At 38.5% G+C, this 21,742-nt stretch overlaps 1 protein-coding gene across 1 annotated transcript in view; it reads right to left on the bottom strand.

Annotated features, from left to right (window-relative positions):
• LOC122790310 (TNF receptor-associated factor 1-like) overlaps nucleotides 1-21,742 on the bottom strand; it is a 661,767-nt gene that overhangs the window by 229,237 nt on the left and 410,788 nt on the right. Inside the window, exon 6 of the mRNA XM_044057827.1 lies at nucleotides 10,127-10,195. Within this exon, the coding sequence (XP_043913762.1) occupies nucleotides 10,127-10,195 (69 nt within the window). The remainder of the gene's footprint in view (nucleotides 1-10,126; nucleotides 10,196-21,742) is intronic.

The raw sequence follows: 21,742 nt of genomic DNA, 5'->3' as shown, positions 1-21,742 counted from the left end.
TTGGGTGTTACATTACCACAGCCAGTAGGAGATCATTCAACTAGATCCATGGCAACATCTTCAGTTTTTCTTTCCAGCACATCCATGGACAACATGTGCAGCAGCTACTCGGGCTACTGCACATGTCATGCACTAAAGGTGGAGGCATATCCATATTCATTAAGGATATCCACACCCCCAGGCTAGTTGCTCAACATAATGCATAAGAAATTATCCAAGTGCAACTAACACTGGGCAAGACTGCAATCCAGGTTGTAGCTTGTTACAGATCCCCCAGGATTCCTACTCTTCATTTAAGATACTGGAAAATATTAAGGTACAACCCAATACCTTAATTATGGGCAATTTCAAATACCCCACCATCAACTAGGAAAACTACTTAGGTACCAACTCATTTGTTCAATGTTTTCTGGAGTTCATAAGTTCCATTGCCTTGGATCAGCTTGTCCACACCTCCACCAGAGGCAGCAATATCCTGGACCTGGTCATTACCAATATGGATAACTGGTGTTCCACGCCAGAGGTCAACTCCTCACTGGTCAGATCTGACCGCAAGCTAATCACCCTAGATATCCATATCCCACCCCTCCCCCATTAAGGAAACCACCATCAAAAACTACTCCAAAGCCAACTTCATGCTTCTTAAGACAGAAGGGGCAAACTTCACGACACCCATGCAGACGGAAAATAGAGGTATGACTGCTGAATCTTGCACAAATGCACTGCATAAGCACATACATGAGTGCATGGATCGTGCCATCCCCAACAGAACCAAGATGCTATCCTCCAAAAAAAGGGAAGCCAATTTGGTTGTCCCCTGCCATAAACAAACTCTACAACAGAAGGAAGAAGCTGTTGCAAAAAAAAGGAAAATCCCAAGATTGCAGGAGCTCCTTGGTCAGCCTCAGCAAGAAGCTGAGATCCCTCATAAAATCCTCCAAAGCCAGTTATGAAAATAAAATCAACACCGATTCCAAAGACAACCACAAAACATTCTACAGCTATGTCAAGAATCTCAATGGCAACACTCAGATCTGCTTTGAGCTATTGCACAATGGCACTAAATATACAGAACCAACCGATATTGCCAACATTCTGGCAGATAGGTTCAGAGCTAACTTTACCCCCCTCTCACCCTCCAAAGGGCCCAACTTAATACTGGAAGAGTGCAAAGCCCCTCATTTAATGGATGAAAAAGTAAAGACAGCACTCTCCAAAGCCAAGAACACAGCATCCATGGGACCAGACAACATCCCAGGTTGTGTACTGCACGAACTACAGAACAAACTGGCACCCCACCTAAGTACCATGTTCAGTCATAGCCTCCCCTCAGGCTGTGTGCTGACTGAATGGCACACAGTGATGGTTATCTCACTCCACCAAGGGGGTGCCACCATGGACCTTGGAAACTACCACCCCATTAGCCTGATGAGCCTGGTCTGCAAGGCCATGGAACGTATCATCTTGGAGCTTATAAACAAAGACATAGGTAACCTCCAAACCCTGGACCCCACTCAGTTTGGGTTTGTAAAAGGTAAATCATGTCTACTAAACCTGATTGACTTCTTTGAAACAGTCACTAGAGCTGTAGACAAGGGCAAGGTAATGCACGCAACCTATCTTGACCTCGCCAAATCTTTCAATACCATCCTCCACTCTGGAATTATAGATAAACTCACTAAACTGGGCATAAATCCCTATGTCACAAGATGGGTGGCCAACTGACGCACTGACAGAACCCACACAGTAAAAGTAGCCGACTCCAAGTCCAACTTTAGACCAGCGATGAGTGGAGTACCACAGGGTTCGGTCCTGGGTCCTCTCCTATTCAGCATCTACTTCTCTGAAGTGCAAGCCAACACAGAAGGTATTTGGCTAACAAAGTTCACAGATAACTGCAAACTGGAAGCCATAATAAAACCACCTAATGATGTAGACATTCTGCAAAAGGGCTTCATAGAGACAGATGCTTGGTGTCAAAGTCATGGCCTTAAGCTTAATGCCAAGAAGTGCATTGTCATCCCCTTTGGGAAAAACTCGGTACCCATGAACTACCACATAGGCAGTAGCTCACTGAACACTGAAAGTGTGATAAAAGACCTTGGGATACAGGTGGATAGTAGTCTCTTCTTTGATAACCACATTGCCACAGTAGTCAGGAAATCCTTCTATGTGGCACACCTCATCACAAAAGGTTTCTCATCCAGAAAAAAAGAGGTCATTGTTCCCCTCTACTCATCACTCATTAGACCCATTATAGAGTACAATGCCCCATTTGGCATGTATCTCACAAGACATCTACAACAATTGGAATGGCCACAGAAATACCTCACTAAGAGGATTACTGGCCTCAAACAGATGCCATAAGCAGACCATTTCAAAAATCTCCAGCTCTACTCCATCGCATATTGCCTACTCAGAGGTGATCTTTGCCTAACATACAAAGCTATGTCAAACCCAGAGCTGTTGGATATGCCATACTTAAAGAAATCCCAGTCTCTCCGACCCATATGCTCCAGGGACCTAAATCTTGTCACCACAATAAACAGAACATGCTGGAGGGATAGATTCCTGTCTGAAAACTTCCCATACTCTGGAACAAACTACCCATTCATGTCAAGCAAAGCTCCTCATTGGCCCTCTTTAAGGAAAACTTTGACGACTGGATGGAAATAGAAAATTCACCCTGGGGGTCACTTCTGTGGCACTGCTTGACAAGGGGACAATAAAATATTTTTCTTGGGTGGCAAAAGCCAGGGAACCTTTTTGGCTAGGCCTATATAGGCCCCAAGGCCGATAGCCTAGTACCGACCTATGAAACTACTCCCTATACTTTTGTTACTCATTGCAAATTGGATCTGGTCTCTACAGGTAGAGCATCTTTTGGTTTAACTGTGCTCAGGAACAACCTTCTTGAGTCCATCCAGGATTTTAGGTAGCTGGGGACTCTGTCCCATCAGTTGAGGATAGAATGAAATTTGACATCAGATAAAGAAGTTATATACTTAACGTAATATCCCATCTGTGTTGTCCATTTTCATTCTACTTCAACTCCCACCAACCCCCATCCTTTGCAAACTTCTTGAAGAATGAATCTTAGGGGAAATCTCTGTCCTTTGTATTGAGCTAGAGATATAGTGTGTTCATGTATTGATCGCATGCTATTTTTTCACCTCATTTATCTATGCATAGTTAGTATTTCCTGTCTGGCAAAAATCAGCAAACAAGATCTGAAGTAAGTTAGGGCTGGTGCATTATGGGTAAGGGAGAAGCTCAAGAGTTCTTGGTTGCTACAAGCTTTAGCAATGGCAGAGTTGGAAACAAAGGATCTGATCCAAATCCATCAGTTGAGGAAGAATGATGGACAACACAGATGGAATGTTATGGTAAGTTCTTCTTTGTTTAAATATTTAATTTCTAGACTGTGCAACATTATCCATAAAATTATTCTCACATAAATTTAACCAAATGACAGCTCCCAGAAAGAAAAGTAGATGTAGGCTAGTATAGAATGGCTTTTCATGCCTTTTCTTCTGACACAGTTCAATACTGTTTTATTTGCAGTTATCCATTAATCTAGTAACTTGTTTATGAGCCCTTTCCTCTCTTGATTCTGGCAGCTTTTCCAGCAATTAGATGCCTGCAAAGAAGTGTTGCAGCACTGTCTATCTATAGATATTGGTTGCAAGAGACTATTGTCTGTTTGAGGTTAGACGCTTTTTTTTTGTCTAGGCTCTTGCGTTTGTCACTGTTGCTTGTTTTCTGGTCTAGCTTCTCTCACCTGCTTAAACCAGTATATCATCATTCTCCTCTCACATGACCTTTTATTCTGTTAGGCCCAGTGACCTTCTTACATTCACTACCAGTGGAAAACGTGTTATAAGAGTCTACCAGCTGCATTAGGCTGCTGCAAGACACTCCAGACCTAGCCCCAAGTGTAGCACGCCCATAGCAAAGCTAGTAAACACGAGGCTTGTTAAAACACAGTCTTAAGCTAGACTGTATGTAGTACCTATTCTCCCTCATCCTGTTCTAATAATCACCAAGCAGTCTATACTGTATTCTGCTGCTACAGCAGCCTTCCTGTGATTTTCTGCCTCCATGACTCATTATACCACTAAGATTCCCTCACCTGACATATTTCTTTCAGTGCTGTACTAAATCTGCTGAAATGTACCACTGACTCGTATTTAATCCTAGCTGTGAAAGTACTGGCATGCAAACTGATGTTACTAGACCACTGTAATTTTATCTTACTCTTTACCTGAGTCACGGAGTTACCTTGATAGTAACGTAAATGCAAATGATTCATCCAGTAGAGACAACCTTGCATATTATGAACTGCAAGATATTACTGCCTTCTCCCATATCAATGCACAAAACCAATGCAAGGACAACTCTCGGGTCAGATGATATGTATTATCAATGAGGATCATACACCCAGCCTGGGGTCAAGCAATTATATCAATAATACTAAAGAAAGATAAAGACCTTGAGCTGCAGTCCCTCTTAGACAATTTTGATATTAAGCCATAATTATAAAACATTTATGGCTGTACTTGCTAAGAGATTAGCTAAGCTATTTCCTAATTTGATCCATGATGATAGGCATGGATTTTGTGTGTTTGCATATGTGTGTGTGTGTGTGGGGGGGGGGGGGGTAGCAGATGCGCAGTAATAAGGCTCTCACACTTCAAATTCTGGAAAATGCTAGGCTTCATGGACAAGCACTAAGCTTTGATGCCAAAAACACATTTGATAGGGTAGACGTAAAGTGGAATTACTTATTTGAGCTGTTAAAACTGCTGGCAGCCATCCGCATATTTGTTTCTTTACTTACTGAAACAAATCTACAGTGGGTCTAGATAAAATGGCAACATTGTCATCAGAGCAATTCCCCTTAACCTGGACCACCTGACTACTGTCCCTATTACTTGTTGCCTTATATAATGTGCTGCTAGAGATGCTAAATGGGGAAAAAATTCAGTTGGCTGTTATTGGAAATCACCCTTTTCTTCAATGTAGAGTGAGTGATCTTGGAGTCAGTATATTTAGTTGGGGGGGGGTGAAGCCCCCCCACTTGATTACTGTTTTAAAGTTTGTTTTTTGTTTTACAGCAACATGAATTTGTTCCCCAAAGAAAAAATTCAAGGACGTGGCCGTTCGTGGTTTACAGCATTCGCTCTATATGTGTCGATTATTATGTGTTCGAAGAAGAGATTCTTCGATCACATAATATAGACCCAGTTAAATTGTGATTCTGATATTACAGTAGACACCACATCAGTGGCATGTATTTAATGATAAATGTTACTAAGCATGTCTTAGTGTGTGATGCTACTAGAACTTATTCTAGAATTGCTGCTTCTGGGTCAGCAATAAGATTAGCTTTGGCTTTGTTCTAAACATGTTTCTGAAGATGTTAAAACTAAGGGTTTAAATTCTTCTTCAGACAAGGAAGTTCTGTTTTGCCCCTCTGCAACTGAGTTGCTCAAGAAGTGTGATAAAATAGGAAAGTTGATTCAAGGATTGAATTAAGTTTTTTTAAGCCTCTTTTTTTTTTAAACCACAAAAAAAATTCCCTTCCTCCTTAGCCCCCTTTTATAATAAGCAAAATTGAAATGGCAAGGAGCTGTCAAAGCGGGTTTAAAAAGAAATGAAAATGAGGCCCCAAAAAGAAAGGAAAAGCCCCTAAAATTAAGGATACTCCTGCCAGTCAATATGACCGTCTGCCTGTTCAGGCTACACCCCCCCCCCCCCCCAGCCACCGCCCTGACAACTTCTCAAGCTTTCTCTGAGGTTTAGCTTCTCTTGTAGTATCACACTGTGGCAGACAAATGGTGTTTATATATAATTCAGCAGGTGTACACTTGGCAGTAGGAATCCTTCTCTACACCTCAGGGGAGTCTCCTTGCTCTGTGAAACAACTCTTTGCTTTCTCTCATTCTGCATCAGATATTTGTACAGGGAGTAATAGCACCAGTACCTCACTGCCAGATGGGCAAAAGCTTTTTTTCAAGGATTTTTCTGGTACCAAAGAAGGAAGGAGCCTGGAGACCTGTGCTTTTGCCAAAGCTGTTCAGATTTTTTTTAAATATTTTTTGTGTTTGGCTTATATTATCAGTTCTATAGACTTTCCACTGCTTCAAGGGCATGTACAATGTGTTTGACTCCATTATTGCTTATTGCAGACTTCAAGGCATTTACATTTATCTGTAGTTGTATGATTGTTTTTTTTTTTTTTTTCTTTGCGACTGTTTTCCAGTCCAGGTGTCATTAGAAATTGTTCAGAATCTCCTGATCAGTCTAGGCTTTCAAATCAACTTAAAAAAAAATTGCCTCTCATCCCTTCTGACACAATTGTATTTCTGGCATGTCTCTCTAGACAGAGTAGAGATGTTTCAACAGCTTTTCCTGAATTTCTACATTATGTCATGCATCTTTCCACCTGGTTGGTGTGCAGTAGAGGGAATGGCTCCATTTTTTTTTGCTCTTCAATGGATCTAATTGTAATAAGTCACTTGAAGAGCTGAGGTGGTAAGGCACTAGTTCGTGGTACCAGCACATGGCGCCTTATATGCTTCTGGTATACAGCAAAAATAGCAAACACAAAACTTTATTACATATAAATGAAATAATTCTATAAATTTACATTTAGATATTAATTTATTTTTTATTTATAAATCCTCCAGGCATGCGGGTTCAAAGCCATGAGTTTTGTTAAGAAAGAGATCCTGCTGCTTACGAAGTGTTTTGTTATGAGTTATAGCGATGGCAGAACAGGAAAATAGTTATAATGGCCATTCTGGAGCTAGTAGAGTTAAGCAAAACACTGCCTTCTTGTAACATTACATTATGAAGTACATTATGAAATACAGAAAATAGATTAAAATAATAGTCTGAGACCCATGGAAGTATAAGAAGGTTAAAAACTGGTATAGCACAGAAAGGGGATTTCCAGGGAGACCTGCTGTAACAGGTTTGCAGGCGTACAGTTGGCAGCTGAAATTTAATTTGAAAAAATTAAAATTTAATTTGAAAAAGTGCAATGGTATTCAAATGACAAAGCAAATGGAAACCATACTATACTTGTGCAGTTTTCTTTAGTAGGCAAGAAAGAATTATTTGGAAAAATAATCATTCCTAAACTGAGTCATGTACTGCTGCAATAGGAAAGACCAGCAGGGAAAGACAGCAGTGTTCTTGTAGACAACATGAGAAGTGGATTCACAAAATGTTTTTCTTAATGCAAGAGATGGGAAAATTATATGTTGAGCAGTATGTACACTTCTGGAAGCTGTGCAGGTAAAGAAAAGTTAGGCTGTGTAGTACAGAATTTTCAAAATGGTTAAGGGAATAAAAAGGGAATTAGAAAATTAGGTGTATATACCTCAGAAGTGATATGATTTGGGAAAGTGAGAAGTATGGAGCTGAAGAGAAAAATCAAAGATGAGAGAAAAGACAAGAATGACAGGTGGAAAGAAGATGCTTTAAATTAGACTGAAAGATTCTGAAGTGAGAATGTTGGCAAATTTGTAATAGACTGCTAATCTACCAAAGACAAAGTAAATAATTTTCAAAGTTTTTCTTAGAAGTGTAATCCATTTGCTTTTATATCCATTCAGAATACTTTCTCAATTTCCACAACAAAAGAATGATAAAAATTCTGTTAATCCTCTGTGGTAGTCAAGTATGCAATGAAAGTGCACTAAACAGAGACTGATAACACATTATATCCTTGTACAAAATATATGTTAGAGAGACAGAGCAATAAACTGAATGATGTCAAGAATGGAATAAGGCTCACGGACAATGTCAGAATTTGGGACGATGATTCAACTGGAACCTATCGGGGACCTTCATGAAGGAACTGAGAAACTATTTTTGAAGTGATTGTAATTGTGCCTCCATTGATGCAAAGGTAAGGCAAAGCAGGACCAGGCACATTTGTGGTTCTTTTTGAAATTCTGAGGACCACAGCTGTGATCATTGGAGCACTAAGACTGAAATTGCAAAAAGAAGGGGAATATACACTGTCTGGGGTTACAACTACCTTGGATAATTCTGTAGTGCTGTGTTACAGCAGTCTGAGTTAAATTTCTGTAGGTTGCATAGTCAGGAGACGTGTGATGGGCTTGATTTGCTGTTGTTAAAGCAAGTTTTGACATTTACTATAATCTCTTAATAACTGGATGTGTTAGTTATAATTGCAGAACACATAATTACAGATCTTTCATTTATAATACATAACCTTGCATTTGACTTCCATGCAAACATCCATTGTACCCCATGCACAGCCAACCCCATCTATAATTTACCAGAGAAGTACCGAATGGAAATACATTGCCAGGCCTTTCTTTTGTATTGTACACGTGCAACACATACACTTGCAGTCAATTTAGAGTCACCAATCTATTTACCACATGTCTTTGGGGTAATGGAGGAAACCTTAATTTCCAAATAAAATTGTAGGAATGCAGGGTGAGTGTTCAGACTCTATACAAAAAGCACCCCAGCTGAGATACAAACTGGAGCATTCATGACTGTGAGGCAGCAGTGTTACTAACATTGCACATGGTCTCTCCCAAAACCTCTGAGCTTCCCCTGACTTCTGGTGGGTATATAATACAGGAAAGCATGGTGTAGTACAGAGTTTTTTGATACTTCAATTACTCACTGCCTGTGTATCTCTGGTAGTTTTGCAGGATTCAGTGGTGTGAGATAATATGTTGAGGATGATTATGGATACATCTTCAAAAATTAGGTTCTTCCTTGGGTTGTAGAGGTGCTTCCTGTGTTAGAGATAACTGCAGTAACCAAATACATGCACTCATTTCAGATTACACCAGTTGGTATATGGGTAGTATAGCTGACTGAAACAACAGAAATAGTTACATGACCAAGAACAGTGGCAGCTGTTGTTAAAGGCCTTAGTGCAGCAGCACCCATATCCTATGGCATAGCAGATCATGAACTAAAAAACAGCAAGAAGAGATGAGAAAAAGAGTGTAGGAGAGATCAGATGTCTCTAACCATGTCATATCTTGTGGTGTAGCTAATCTTTTCATAAACAAGCCAAAAGACAACAAAACAGATGATGATGTTAGCAGCCAGTGATAACTAGCCAGGCTATATAATCAAAATAAGAGGTAACAAGACTCTGCAAAGAGGCCCATTCTCAAGTACAGTGGTGAATCAAAGGAAAGTGAAATCATATCAAGACTTGGAAATGGTTCTTGGGATACTGGACATATCAGTGTACTAAATGCTGAAGTGCAGCTGCTTCAGAAAAGATAATAGATTTGAAGTGAAAGCCGCTTCCTTATTGTTTTTCAGGGATTCAGTTAACTTGTGAATTTCTCTAAAAAACTGTTTGAATCCAGTCTTTACTAAGCCACCTGAAAAGAATGCATTGAAGTGTACTGTGCCTCAAAATTAAAAATAAGGACAGTTCCCAGTTATATATTGACATTTCAGGAGCACTCTGCATGCTTATTTTATTTATATTCTCCTGCATCCGAAATGAGTGTGTAGAATGAAGGACAAAGATAATGTTAGCCAAGAATCAATTTGCCAAATATGTTAGTCACTGAAAGCAGTAATGAGATGCAACCTACCCCAAGGTGTTATGACTTTGGTTTAGATACATCTAGTTGGAATGTCAACCCCTACATAGAAGTTTGCAGATCCAGCCCTCCTTCAGCTTGCAGGTACAGAAGGATTCAGTGAAGATCTGTACAATTGCTATTTGCATGGCTTTAGTCATCTGTGGTAGAGCATACAACTTAGAAAATGTATTTATACTTATTTACCCCAAAACAAATTGCCTTCGAACACTCAGAGAAATTCTTCTATATGTCTGTTACTGTTTTATTGTATCATAAAATAAATAATACAGTTTTGAAAACTGAAGGTATTATTTAAATTTATTTTATGTACAGAAGTGCAGATATGCCAAAATAAGTATAAGAGGTTATTTGAAGTTGTCATTTCATCCTCTTTCTACAAATAAATGTGAACAATGTGTGATAAAGAAACCATTGTTCAAAGCTCTGTTATTAATAAAACAAACAGAAATGCCTTATATATTAAAAAATAAGAAACCACTTCTAAAATTTTAACTAACCTTGACTGTACATCCAATTTCTGTGTATTTACATTCATCCTTATTTCGGTGTCCTGAAAATTGACGGCTCTGTAGAAGAAAGCATGGTTTGTCTTGTAATATGGTGACTAGAAAAGGCATGCACAACCAATGACAACATTTTCAGTAATCTTGTTTGAAAGAAATGCATGTTAGGAAAATATGACAGTAGTGCATGTATAAGAAATGACAAAAACTGGGCAGAACAAAACATCAATAAAAAAATAAACAATAAAATGCAATGGCAGTAGTAGTTGTAGCACATGAGAAAACTGAAGAAACCAACCAAGTGAAAACATAATCTGAAAAAAAAAAAAAAGAAATCCACACACTGATTCTGCAGATGTGGGTAGATAGAGTTAATAATATGCACAAGCAAAACAGTAAAACAGTATTAAGCTTATCCATGACAGAAGGCTTTGGACAGATGTTACACTATGTTAGAGAAAGACAAGTGGGATAAACAGTGCAATATATATATATATATATATATATATATATATATATATATATATATATATATATATATAGTGGAACAGGAATATCAATGGAAGTTGGATCAAAGCACCCAAAGTAACTAGAGTGTGTTGTAATAGTAGTGGAGGTGGTAGTTTACATATCAAATATGGGATTTGTAATTAGCTAAAGATCCAGCTTACTACTGGCTGTCTTTTAATAAGTCAGAAGTGGCAGAAAACACAAAAGTCTGCACCATGTCTGAGAAAATACAGTAAGCTATGAGAATATCAGCTGTTTTGAAATCTGGATGACAGGCGTTGCCTAGTACTGGGAAATTCAAAATTCTTATTATAGCAATATACCATATTTGGGTGTGGGTTATGCTGCAACTTATTCATGTCTGTTTACGTTCATTTAAGTAGGATGAAGCTTAGTGACCAAACACATGAGGTCTGAGTAAAAAACAATTGCTTGATGAGGACTATAGGTATATAGTTTTAAAGCTTATTAAGCGTCATTGCATTCTTCCACATTGTAAAACAGTTCAGCAGAATATTATAATACGTTATACATATGGTAGTATGGGTAGAGGGTGGATACTTTACTGTGCTGCTAATTAAACCATTGGTAGTCTGTACCACTCTGAAATAAACTTTTGTAAGTCACTTGAAGTATAATATACGTTTTGTAGTTTGCCTCATCCTGCATGTGTACATCTATAAGTGACACAAATTCTTTCTACATGTATTAAGAAAGTCAAGTAAGATAAATTATAGACAACTGACAGGATGAGAGGTATTCCCTTTAAGTGATACAGAAGACATCAGTGCTTAAATTAATAAATTTTCCAAAGATCAAACTAAAGGGGCTGCAATAATTTTTACATTATATTATAACACATTATAAAACTTATATTTGCTAACTATTTTTGATAAACTAAAATATTTCCAAATATAACAGGACATAAAGTAAATGAAACAAAAACAAAGGTTATAGCAATGAATTTTGTCCCTCTACTTGACTTGGTACAGCATGTCCCCTTTTGTGGGGTTATAACAAGATGAGATGCATAGAAATTTGGCTGAAATCTGACATTGAGCTAAGAGCTGAAGAAATGTGGAAATAAATTACACAAAAGGTTATAAGTAAGATAAGATTATAGAAAATATGTATGAACATTAGCAATAAGATACAAGTGATTTAAAATGTTTCTAGTTCCTATGAGTCTCACACACACGTCTGTGTATAGATCAGACTTGTATGTGTCAAGCAAGAGATCAGCTAGGGAAGGATATGAAGATGGAAATTAAGGAATTTATTTGGAGCAATAAAAGAGAGTGTAATGTGGAAAACATTAATTCTAACAAAGAAACAAAGCTGATAGGGCTACTAGATTTGGAGGGATAGAATAAAGCTATGCTTCTCAGGTTAATATATTTGAATCGAGGCCCAGAATATATCCCAAAAGTAATAGCATGATAGGCATGGCAACTAATGAGGCAGCTACATGATCACAGGCAGGCTTTTCTGCAGATTTAGGAAAAGAATACAGAGAGTATTATGTACAGTTCAAAAATAGTATAGCCTATTGGTGTTATTCTATGTAAAGTAATGAAGGCACAGAAGAAAATGTATTGAGCATTTGGAAAAGAAAGAACGAACAACTGAGAGTTTAGGAGCAGATGATAAAAGGAAATGAAGTAATAAAATGGAATGAATTTAAACAAACCTTTGGGTTATTACACTCTCTTTAACATCAGACCTGTATATGCAAGCTGGTCTGAGGTGAATGAAGATGCATGGAAGCTGGAAAGTTAATTTGTTACAATGAATTGAAAAAAACAAACCAAGAAACACAAGTTGCAGTTGAAAAAAACCTTGTGTAATATATAGGAAGGAAATTAATCTTAAAGCCATTTTTGAAAAGGAAATTAAAATCAACAAAATAAAGGAAATGAATAAATGTGACCACTGTGGTTATTGTAGGTATATTATTGTGAATGATGAAGTTCTTATTAACAACAATGTAGTCAAAATCAACAGCCCTTATAATTGTAACATTATGTGGGTTACATACTATGGATTGTGTACGACATGTCCCAGGTTCTATATTGGCAAAACTGAAAGGAAATTTAGAGACATACTGAACGTATGTATGATATCAGAAAAGGGAAATAAACAAATACTTTGTCGAAACATGTACAAGAGAACCCGGGTCATGATTTTAACTTTGTGGTTATTGAACAATGGTTCTGTAGCGGCAACTACTTCTCAGTTCTAATAGTTGGCCAGGGCTAAATGAACAACTCGCTATTAACTGTCTTCTCAAACATAAAGCAGCCCTAGGATGAATTGCTGTGCTTTTTTAACACTGTTTAAATGTCTTTTTACATTGTCTATGTTACAGTTTTTAAAGCACATCCAGTGTTGTAATTATTTTAAGTATATTCTTTCACAAATGGCATATATTTTAATGGATTTCTTGGATGTTTAAACATGCATATGTGTGTGTGTGTGTGTGTATCTATATGTATGTGTGTATATATATATATATATATATATATATATATATATATATATATATGGTTTATATTCTAAAAGCTAACACTTAAAATAGCGAACGCTGTATAATTGACCCTAAAATATCGAAATGGCAAAATGCTGAGCACACGGAGCAGAGATTTTTTTTCCCCCAGGGAAAAAATATCGCTGCTCCATAAAAAAATAAATAAATAAATTAAAAAAACACAAACACAAAATAAAGTGAAGGGGTTCCGCCCCCCCCCAATGTGGGGGACTGTGTCTCCACACTTAAATATGCCAACTTTGAGACTGCACCACAGTGGAGGAAACGGCAAAGTCCCAAAAATGACACAGTGATTTTTTTCCCTGGGAAAAAAAATCACTGTTCAGTGTATTTGAGATTTCGTCATTTCGAATAAAAAGGTGATTTAATAGGGAACATATCCATATATATGTTTACTTTCACTTTACTGATCACACTTTGTGCGAGTTAACATTTCATTGAACTGGATAACTGAAAATAAAAACATCGACCAACACAAAAAGCGAATGCGGAAGTGGAGAATGTCAAATTTGACACAATTCAGACATTCTCCATACTTCCACAACTGCTAATACTCTGCACCACACACTAAACACACCATCCCACTACTTATATATGCAAACTCCGAGATCTCACTATAATAAGGGAAAAGGTACATTTCTCGATCCCCACTATAGTGCAATCTGCATTAAAATGTTGAAATTCGGAACAGCAAATGCTATAATGCACTCGCTGTTGTGCATTTCAACATTTAGTTTTTCGTTCTTGTGATGCTATCGAATTTGGCGTTCGGACTAACGTATATCGAACAAAGTCAGATCACCCATTTGATAGTAAACCATATATGTATGTGATGAAGTTTTTATTTAAAAATGAAAGCACTTATCTTATTAAACAAAAATTTCTTGGAACAACCAGACTGGAGGAGTTTCCTTGCCTTTAATGCAACTTGTGTTTTTTAGTTAATTTGTTAAACCACAAAGAGTAGATTTTTATAGTTGAGGCCAGGATAGAAGTAGAAGACTATAAAAGAATAAGTAGTAGAGGATCTAAGACAACATTACGCTTGCATAAATATATACTCCTACAAGACTCTTAAAAAAAAAAAAAACTTCCAATAGACAAGTGGCATATATTATAAATGTGATGGTACTGAAAGAAATGCTTGGGAGCATTTATTTTGGGAATGTATGAAGTCAATATGACACAAAAATAAATTAAACATTATGCTAAATCTTAATTCAAAGATAATTTAGCCTCATTATATAGATGTTCTTGTTGAGTTGGTGTAACATGATTTGCTAGAGTTGAAAGTTTAACTATCTTAGGTATGAGATATGCTATAAAAGCCATAACTAGAAAATGGAAAACCAAAGACAAGCTATTAGTAAGTGAGGTAAAGATGATTTCAGACATTAAAAGTATGAAACTTTGAAATATTAGAGATAAGAAACAGAAACCCTTGGTTAAAAATAGGCTACATGGGGTTCTGCAATGGAAGTTGAAATTAAAGGTCATGTTTAAAGTGGCGAAATAAAAATTTATTTATGTATAAAAATGTGTTTGTAAAGCCAGTTTTTTAGTAAACTGACATTTAAAAAAATCTTCCAAACATGGAAGTGTAAACTAGTCATGCCATATTTACGGCATTAATATTAATATGACTGGAGGAGATGTGTATGTCACATTGAGGCCATTATAATTGAGTGGATTAACATTTGTAAATGCTTGTGAAACAATTTAATTGCTATCAGGTTGTCAAAAAATTATTTCACAAGCATTTACTAATGCTAATTCACTCAGTTATATTAGCCCCCAAAGTGATGTACAAAGCCTTTTCCACCTTGGTCCAGCTGAGATTAAGCAGAGGACTCTGGTGGGTTGTATAGTTGGTGTTAGTAGATAAGCAGGATAGTTTACTTAAGAATAGCTTGAGTTTTGTTTGTACATTAGTTTGTAAGTTTGCAAACAGTGGACCGGCATACAGAAGTGTGGGGAAAAGATAGGTTTTTGCAGTTGTTACTCTGCTTCTGTTGGGAAGGAATGGTTTAGCTCTGTATAACAGGCCAAGCTTATGGTGAGTTTGGCTGTTTGGAAATGAACGTTGAACATTGTTTTGTCATAGATTAATACTCTTAAGAATTTTGTGCAATTGACCTGTTCAGCCTTAGGGCCAGACTCAATAAAGCCTACACTAAGTGTACACTGTTCTGAGTGAACAGACAACACAGACATAATGCACATATCACATACACTTAGTGTAGCCTTTATCGAATCTGGCCCTTAGTCTTATTTAATGAGGTAGCGTTTAGGGGATTATTGTTATGGAAGGTTGTTTTGGGAGTAAATGGTAACAGTTTGGCTTTTTTTGGGTTCAGTATGAGTTGAGCTGTTTTCACCAGTATTCCTTATTTGTAAAATAGATGTAAAGAATTCTTACTTTTGTTGGTTGTGGGCAGTGCAGATGAGTGGAATCATCTGCATATTGTATAGGAGTGTTGTGTTAAGCAGAAGAGTGTTGATAGCTTATGAATATGTTAAACAAGATTGGTCCTAGTGTGGATCCCATTGGTACTCCTACATTTATGGGTAAGAATGAGGAGAATTCTTTCTGTCTTGTGATTCCTTGTCGCCCATTAGTAATGCAGCTAATCCAAGAGAGGGATGTAGCAGAGGGAGTTTTTTAATACAAGAGTTCCACCAGAGAAGTATATTCCTGAATTTAACATTACATTTTGTGTAGACAGTACAGACTTTTTTTCTGTGCAGATGTTTATATGCTATTAAGAAATGGAGGTGAATTTGGCAGCTCTCTCAGCTGGGTCCATTTGCTTGGAATTTTTGGTAATTTTGTACAGTTCTTCAAGATGAAGTAGAGTTGTCCTGTCCCTAAAGATGGTTTAATTTGGTGGTGGGGTGGTATCAGTAAGCCTTACAGAGAGAGAGAAACTGATTTGTGGTCAGATTTACCTATAGAGGAGGTGTGTTGTGAGGTACAGGTAGGGGCTTGGTTGAGAAGGACTAGGTCAAGGATATTCAAACCACTATTAGATAGCTCTACAATGTGTATCAGTGCATTTATATTAGCAAAGTCTGGGAAACCCAGGGCATATCCGTTTTAGAGGTGAAAGTATGCCAGTCAGTGCTTGGGTTATTGAATTGCCCTCTCAAGAAACTGTTTAATTTGATATTTAATCCCTCAGTTTTATTAAGGCAATTTCCTTTATCTTTGGGGGGGGGGTCATTGATGGGGGTGGGGTTTGTAGCTAGTAATGAAGTAATAGTTTGATTTGTAAAGGAAGATATGGATCTCTAAGAGTTCAGCTAGGGTTGTGGGTAATTTGATGTGAGGTGATAAAGTTTCTGACAAGTTAGTTTTCTCCCACAAATACCGGATATGCCCAAGGGCCTAAAGGCATGTTAGGTGCTAAACCCTAGTATAGATAGAGTACTGTCATTACAATGAAGTCCTGTCCCAATAACTACACAGTCTGAGTTGCAGGAAGACCTCAAATTCTGACATCTTTCTTTTCAGACTCCTAGCATTGAGTACTGCTAGATCCCCTGGACAGCATGAACAGTAGTAATTCAGTGCAAGAGAGATAAGCTGCTCAATGGTCCAAAAAACAGATCAGACATAGAAGTCCCACACTCACTGCCTAATAAGAGAAAGTCAGGAATCAGTGCTTTCATACTCCTTCTCTCACCAGGAGCAAAATAGAAGCATCAGTTCAAAGCTGATTCCTGAGAAGTGGTTTGTAGGCTACCAGTGTTTAGTAGTCTTTGCTCAGATGTTTGTGATTTTAGAAGTATGATGGAAGAAAATGAAACAAAACTCTAGGTATTGCAGTGTGCACTAAACAGTGGGAAGATATTAGAGTGTAACTAAAGTATTAACATTTTAAGGCACGGTGGTGCAGCAGTAGCGTTATCGCCTCACAGCAAGAGGTTCTCCTGCTCGATTCTCGACTGGAGCGCCTTCTGTGTGCAGTCTGCATGTCCTCCCCGTGGTTGAGTAGCATTCAAAAGACATGCGTGAATGGGCATGCCTTTGTTGAAGGCTGGGCATCAAGCTGGCACCTTGGCACTGTAAAAATCTACTGCCAATCATTAGCGGACCAGAGTTCCCCTGTGGCAACCCCTAACCGGGAAAAGCTGAAAGAAAAACAACAACTAAAGTATTAACATTTTAAGGGGTGGCCTTCCTAGTCTTTACTTCTAATACTTACTAATATGAGCATACAAGATGAAACTAATGACCAAGGATATTCTCAAAACCACTGAAAAAGAACAAACTATCAGGAAAAGTTTGTTTGTGTAATGTGTTTATCTAGTTAGTTATTTTTTGTCCCCCTTGGGACATCATTACACTGGCCTGGTTCTCAGTGCCCAGAGTTAATGCCGAGTCTATCAGCTTGACTCCAACTTCTCTGACTTACTCCATTACTGGAGCTGGTCTTGGCTCCTAAGAGCATCCAGGGGGCTCTGCCATCTCTGCTTCTGTCCAGGGGGGAGTTGTTATAAGCTCTACCCATCCTCTCTTTGGAACACACCTTGCCAAATACAGCATAATTGATGAAGACCGCATCTCTCCCTGCCACTCTGTCACCTGAGCCAGTAAGTGAACCTAGGTTGAATGGTGTGTAGTTAGGGCTTTATCCTTGTACACAGAACCAAGATGCTATCCTCCAAAAAAAGGAAGCCAATCTGGTGGTCCCCTGCCATAAACAAACTGTACAACAGAAGGAAGAAACTGTTGCAAAAGAGAGTAAAAATTCCATGAGTGGAAGAGCTCCCTGGTCAGCCTCAGTAAGAAGCTGAGATCCCTTATAAGATCCTCCAAAGCTAGTTATGAAAACAAAATCTCCACTAAATCCAAGGACAACCACAAAGCATTCTATAGCTATGTCAAGAATCTAGATGGCAACACCCAGATCTGCTCTGAGTTACAGCACAAAGGCATGAAAATTACAGAACCAATTGATATTGCCAACATCCTGGCAGATCGGTTCAGTGCTAACATTACCCCCCTCTCACCCCCTAAAGGGCCCATTCTATACAGGAAGAATGCAGAGTCCCTGTAATCACAACTATGCAGGTAAAAGCTGCACTATCTAAAGCCAAAAACACAGCATCCATGGGACCGGACAACATCCCAGGCTGCGTTTTACATGAACTTCAGAATGAACTGGCTCCCCACTTAAGCACCATGTTCAATAATAGCCTCGCATCAGGCATTGTGCCCACTGAATGGTGCACAGCAACAGTTATCCCACTCCACAAAGGGGGAGCCACCACTGATCCCAGGAACTATCGACCTATTAGCCTGACGAGCCTGGTCTGCAAGGCCATGGAACGTATCATCATGGAACTCATAAACAAAGACATTGGTAACCTCCAAACTCTGGATCCCACCCAGTTCAGGTTTGTGAAAGGCAGATCATGCCTTCTGAACCTGATCAACTTCTTTGAGGCAGTCACCAAAGCCGTGGATGAGGGTAAGGTGGTTCACACAGCCTATCTTGACCTCGCCAAGGCTTTTGACACCATTCCCCCATTCTGGAATTATAGCTAAACTCACTAAACTAGGTATAAATCCCTACATCACAAGATGGGTTGCCAACTGGCTCCCTGACAGAACCCGCACTGTAAAAGTTGCAGACTCCAAATCTGACCTCAAAGCAGTGACAAGTGGAGTACCACAGGGTTCTGTCCTGGGACCTCTGCTGTTTGGTATCTACTTCTCTGAAGTGCAAGCTAACACAGAAGGCCTCTGGCTAATGAAGTTCACAGATGACTGCAAACTAGGAGCCATAGCCAAGTCTCCAAATGATTTGGACATCCTACAGAAGGGCCTCACTGAGACAGATGCCTGGTGTCAGAGCCATGGCCTCAAGCTCAATGACAAAAAGTTGCTGTGTCATCCCCTTTGGTAAAAACTCTGCACCCATGAACTACCACATAAGCAGCAATCTACTTAACACCGAATGCGTGATAAGAGACCTTGGGATCCAGGTGGACAGTAGTCTTTCCTTTGATAGTCACATCACCACAGTAGTCAGGAAGTCCTTCTATGTGGCACACCTCATCATAAAAGGGTTCTCATCCAGGAAAAAAGAGGTCATTTTTCCCCTCTACTCGTCACTCATTAGACCCATTATAGAATACAATGCCCCTTTTGGAATGTACCTCACAAGACATCTGCAGCAGCTGGAAAGGCCACACAAAGAAGAGGATTACTGGCCTCAAACAAATGCCCTACACTGACCACCTCAAAAAACTCCAGCTTTACTCCATAGCATATCACCTACTTTGAGGTGATCTCTGCCTAACATACAAAGCTATGTCAAACCCAGAGCTGTTGGACATGCTACACCTAAAGAAATCCCAATCCCTCCGAGCTGCAGGCTCTAGGGACCTAAACCTTGTCACCACAATAAACAAGACACACTGGAGGGATAGATTCCTGTCCCAGAGACTTTCTATACTCTGGAACAAGCTATCCATCTATGTCAAGCAAAGTTCTTCATTAGCACTCTTCAAGAAAAATCTTGATGAGTGGATGGGAAATAGGAAATACACCTCGGGGATCACTTCTGTGTCTCTGCTGGACAGTGGCACAGGAAAATAACTTTCTTGGGTGGCGTAAGCTATGGAACCTTGCTGGCTAGGCTTACGTAGGCCCTTGGGCAGATAGCCTAGTACCTACCTATGAACCTACACCAAGAGAATGGCTCATGAGCATTGTTTATTGACCTAAAACAAGCATTTGAATGCATACATCATAATATCCTAGCAGAAAGACTTAGTTTCTCACATGAAGTCTGATTCTGGTTCAGGAACTGCTTACATAGTCTATATTCTATAAGTAAATGACATGGCTGCTTACAGGACATCTCAGTCACTAACCAAAATCAGCATCTCACTCCAAGCTGACTTTAAAGCTCTTTGGAAATGGCTATATGTGAATAGACACCACATCATTCAGAACTCAAGAGACTCTCCAAAGTTTGATCAATCCTATTACTTTATCCTGAACGGCAACCTCTTTAGGTTGTTCCCTAATGAAATACATAGGGCTAACATTGGATAAGAACCTATTGTTTCTTCCCCATATTCAGCAACAATCTTTAAAGGTACTTGTACAACTGAAACTACCATGTATATTATCCAGTGTTTTAACAAAGGAGGTTAGACAAGCCATTACTAGTAGTATTACACCAACTAGAATGTTCCTTCCTAGTTGTAGCCCTACAGTCTTCCTAAAATCTACATATACTCTAAAAGACAAAAAAGTAAAATTAATTGCATTGTTCATCGGAGCCCTTATTAAGAACACTGCATGACTATAAATAAATCAGATTGACTGACCAAAGGAGGAAGATCTACTTTCCTGCCAGACACTATAACGCTCAAATTATTAAATTATCAAATTAATTTTTTTTTATCTGTACCTAGGACAGCATGTTCTTGCTAAGATAAAATAATTGTTGCATGTGAAATTCTTGTTGAGTACAGATCTTGTTTTCACTGTAATATTTTGCCTATAGCTGAATCCCTAATGTAACTGGACCATAAACTTAGTGGCATCATTAAGTTGTGCTGATTTTTTTATTGAGCCTTTCAGCTGTGTACCTATGGTATGGTAGCTGTTAGTTTATCGTACTAATCTCAGCACTGCTGTTAGGCTTAAATTACTTGGCCTGTGCTGTTAGCTGTTCTGAATACCTGCACTGTAATGTACTTGCTAAATTAATGTATAATTTGATAAGACTAAGACCGTATAGTGTCTTTATTTAAAATGTCAATTTATGGCTGTGCATAGTACATTTGCTGTATCAGTGTTGATAGTTCTCCTTTTATATAGCTATCTGGGGACCAAATTGCAAATATTAGGATTCTGTTGTATAAATGCGACAGAAGGTTTTTGCTGCACTTCATCTCTAGCTGAAATTGATAACTATTTCACTGCTATAATTTGTTTTATCTCTGTTTTGTTAACATCACTATTATACTTTAGCAATACTTAATTCCTGTGTTTGTGTCTATTCCAGACCCTGAATCACATGTGCTTTTATTGCTAGTGCAGTAAAGTACCTAGCCACAATCGATAGCTTCCATTGCACATCTCCCAAGGAAAAGGGCAGAATTTTTTGTAAAACTCTCATAAATTAGAAGTCTGCAGTGTATGTTTAACTTTTTATAACTTGCTTCTCTTCTATTATTTTATAACTCACTGGCTTATCTGTTTTTCTGGACAGCACACTACTGGAATCCCACCTCTTCAACAATGGCTTTTTCCTCCAACCTGTTAGGTTAATCCACTGTTTCAGCTGCTATCCAGGACTTTGCTTCCCTTAGTCACAGCCTAGTCTCCTTTTCTTCTCTTGCTTTTTTCCTATATAATCTGTTAAGGACTGCAATATCCTACTGCAGTAGGCTAGCATTAACTTTTACACTTACTTGACTGAAAGGTGTATATTAGATTGTTTCTGGGACATGATCATCTGCAGCTTAAGCCACTCCATTCCACCCTCGCTCCGCTTGGGCTCCACTCCGCTCCCCTACCCTGC

This window comes from Protopterus annectens, chromosome 16.part0 (assembly GCF_019279795.1).
Source record: "Protopterus annectens isolate FY-2018-M chromosome 16.part0, PAN1.0, whole genome shotgun sequence".
Lineage (NCBI taxonomy): Eukaryota > Metazoa > Chordata > Ceratodontiformes > Protopteridae > Protopterus > Protopterus annectens.
This window is presented reverse-complemented; position numbering and strand designations above follow the sequence as displayed.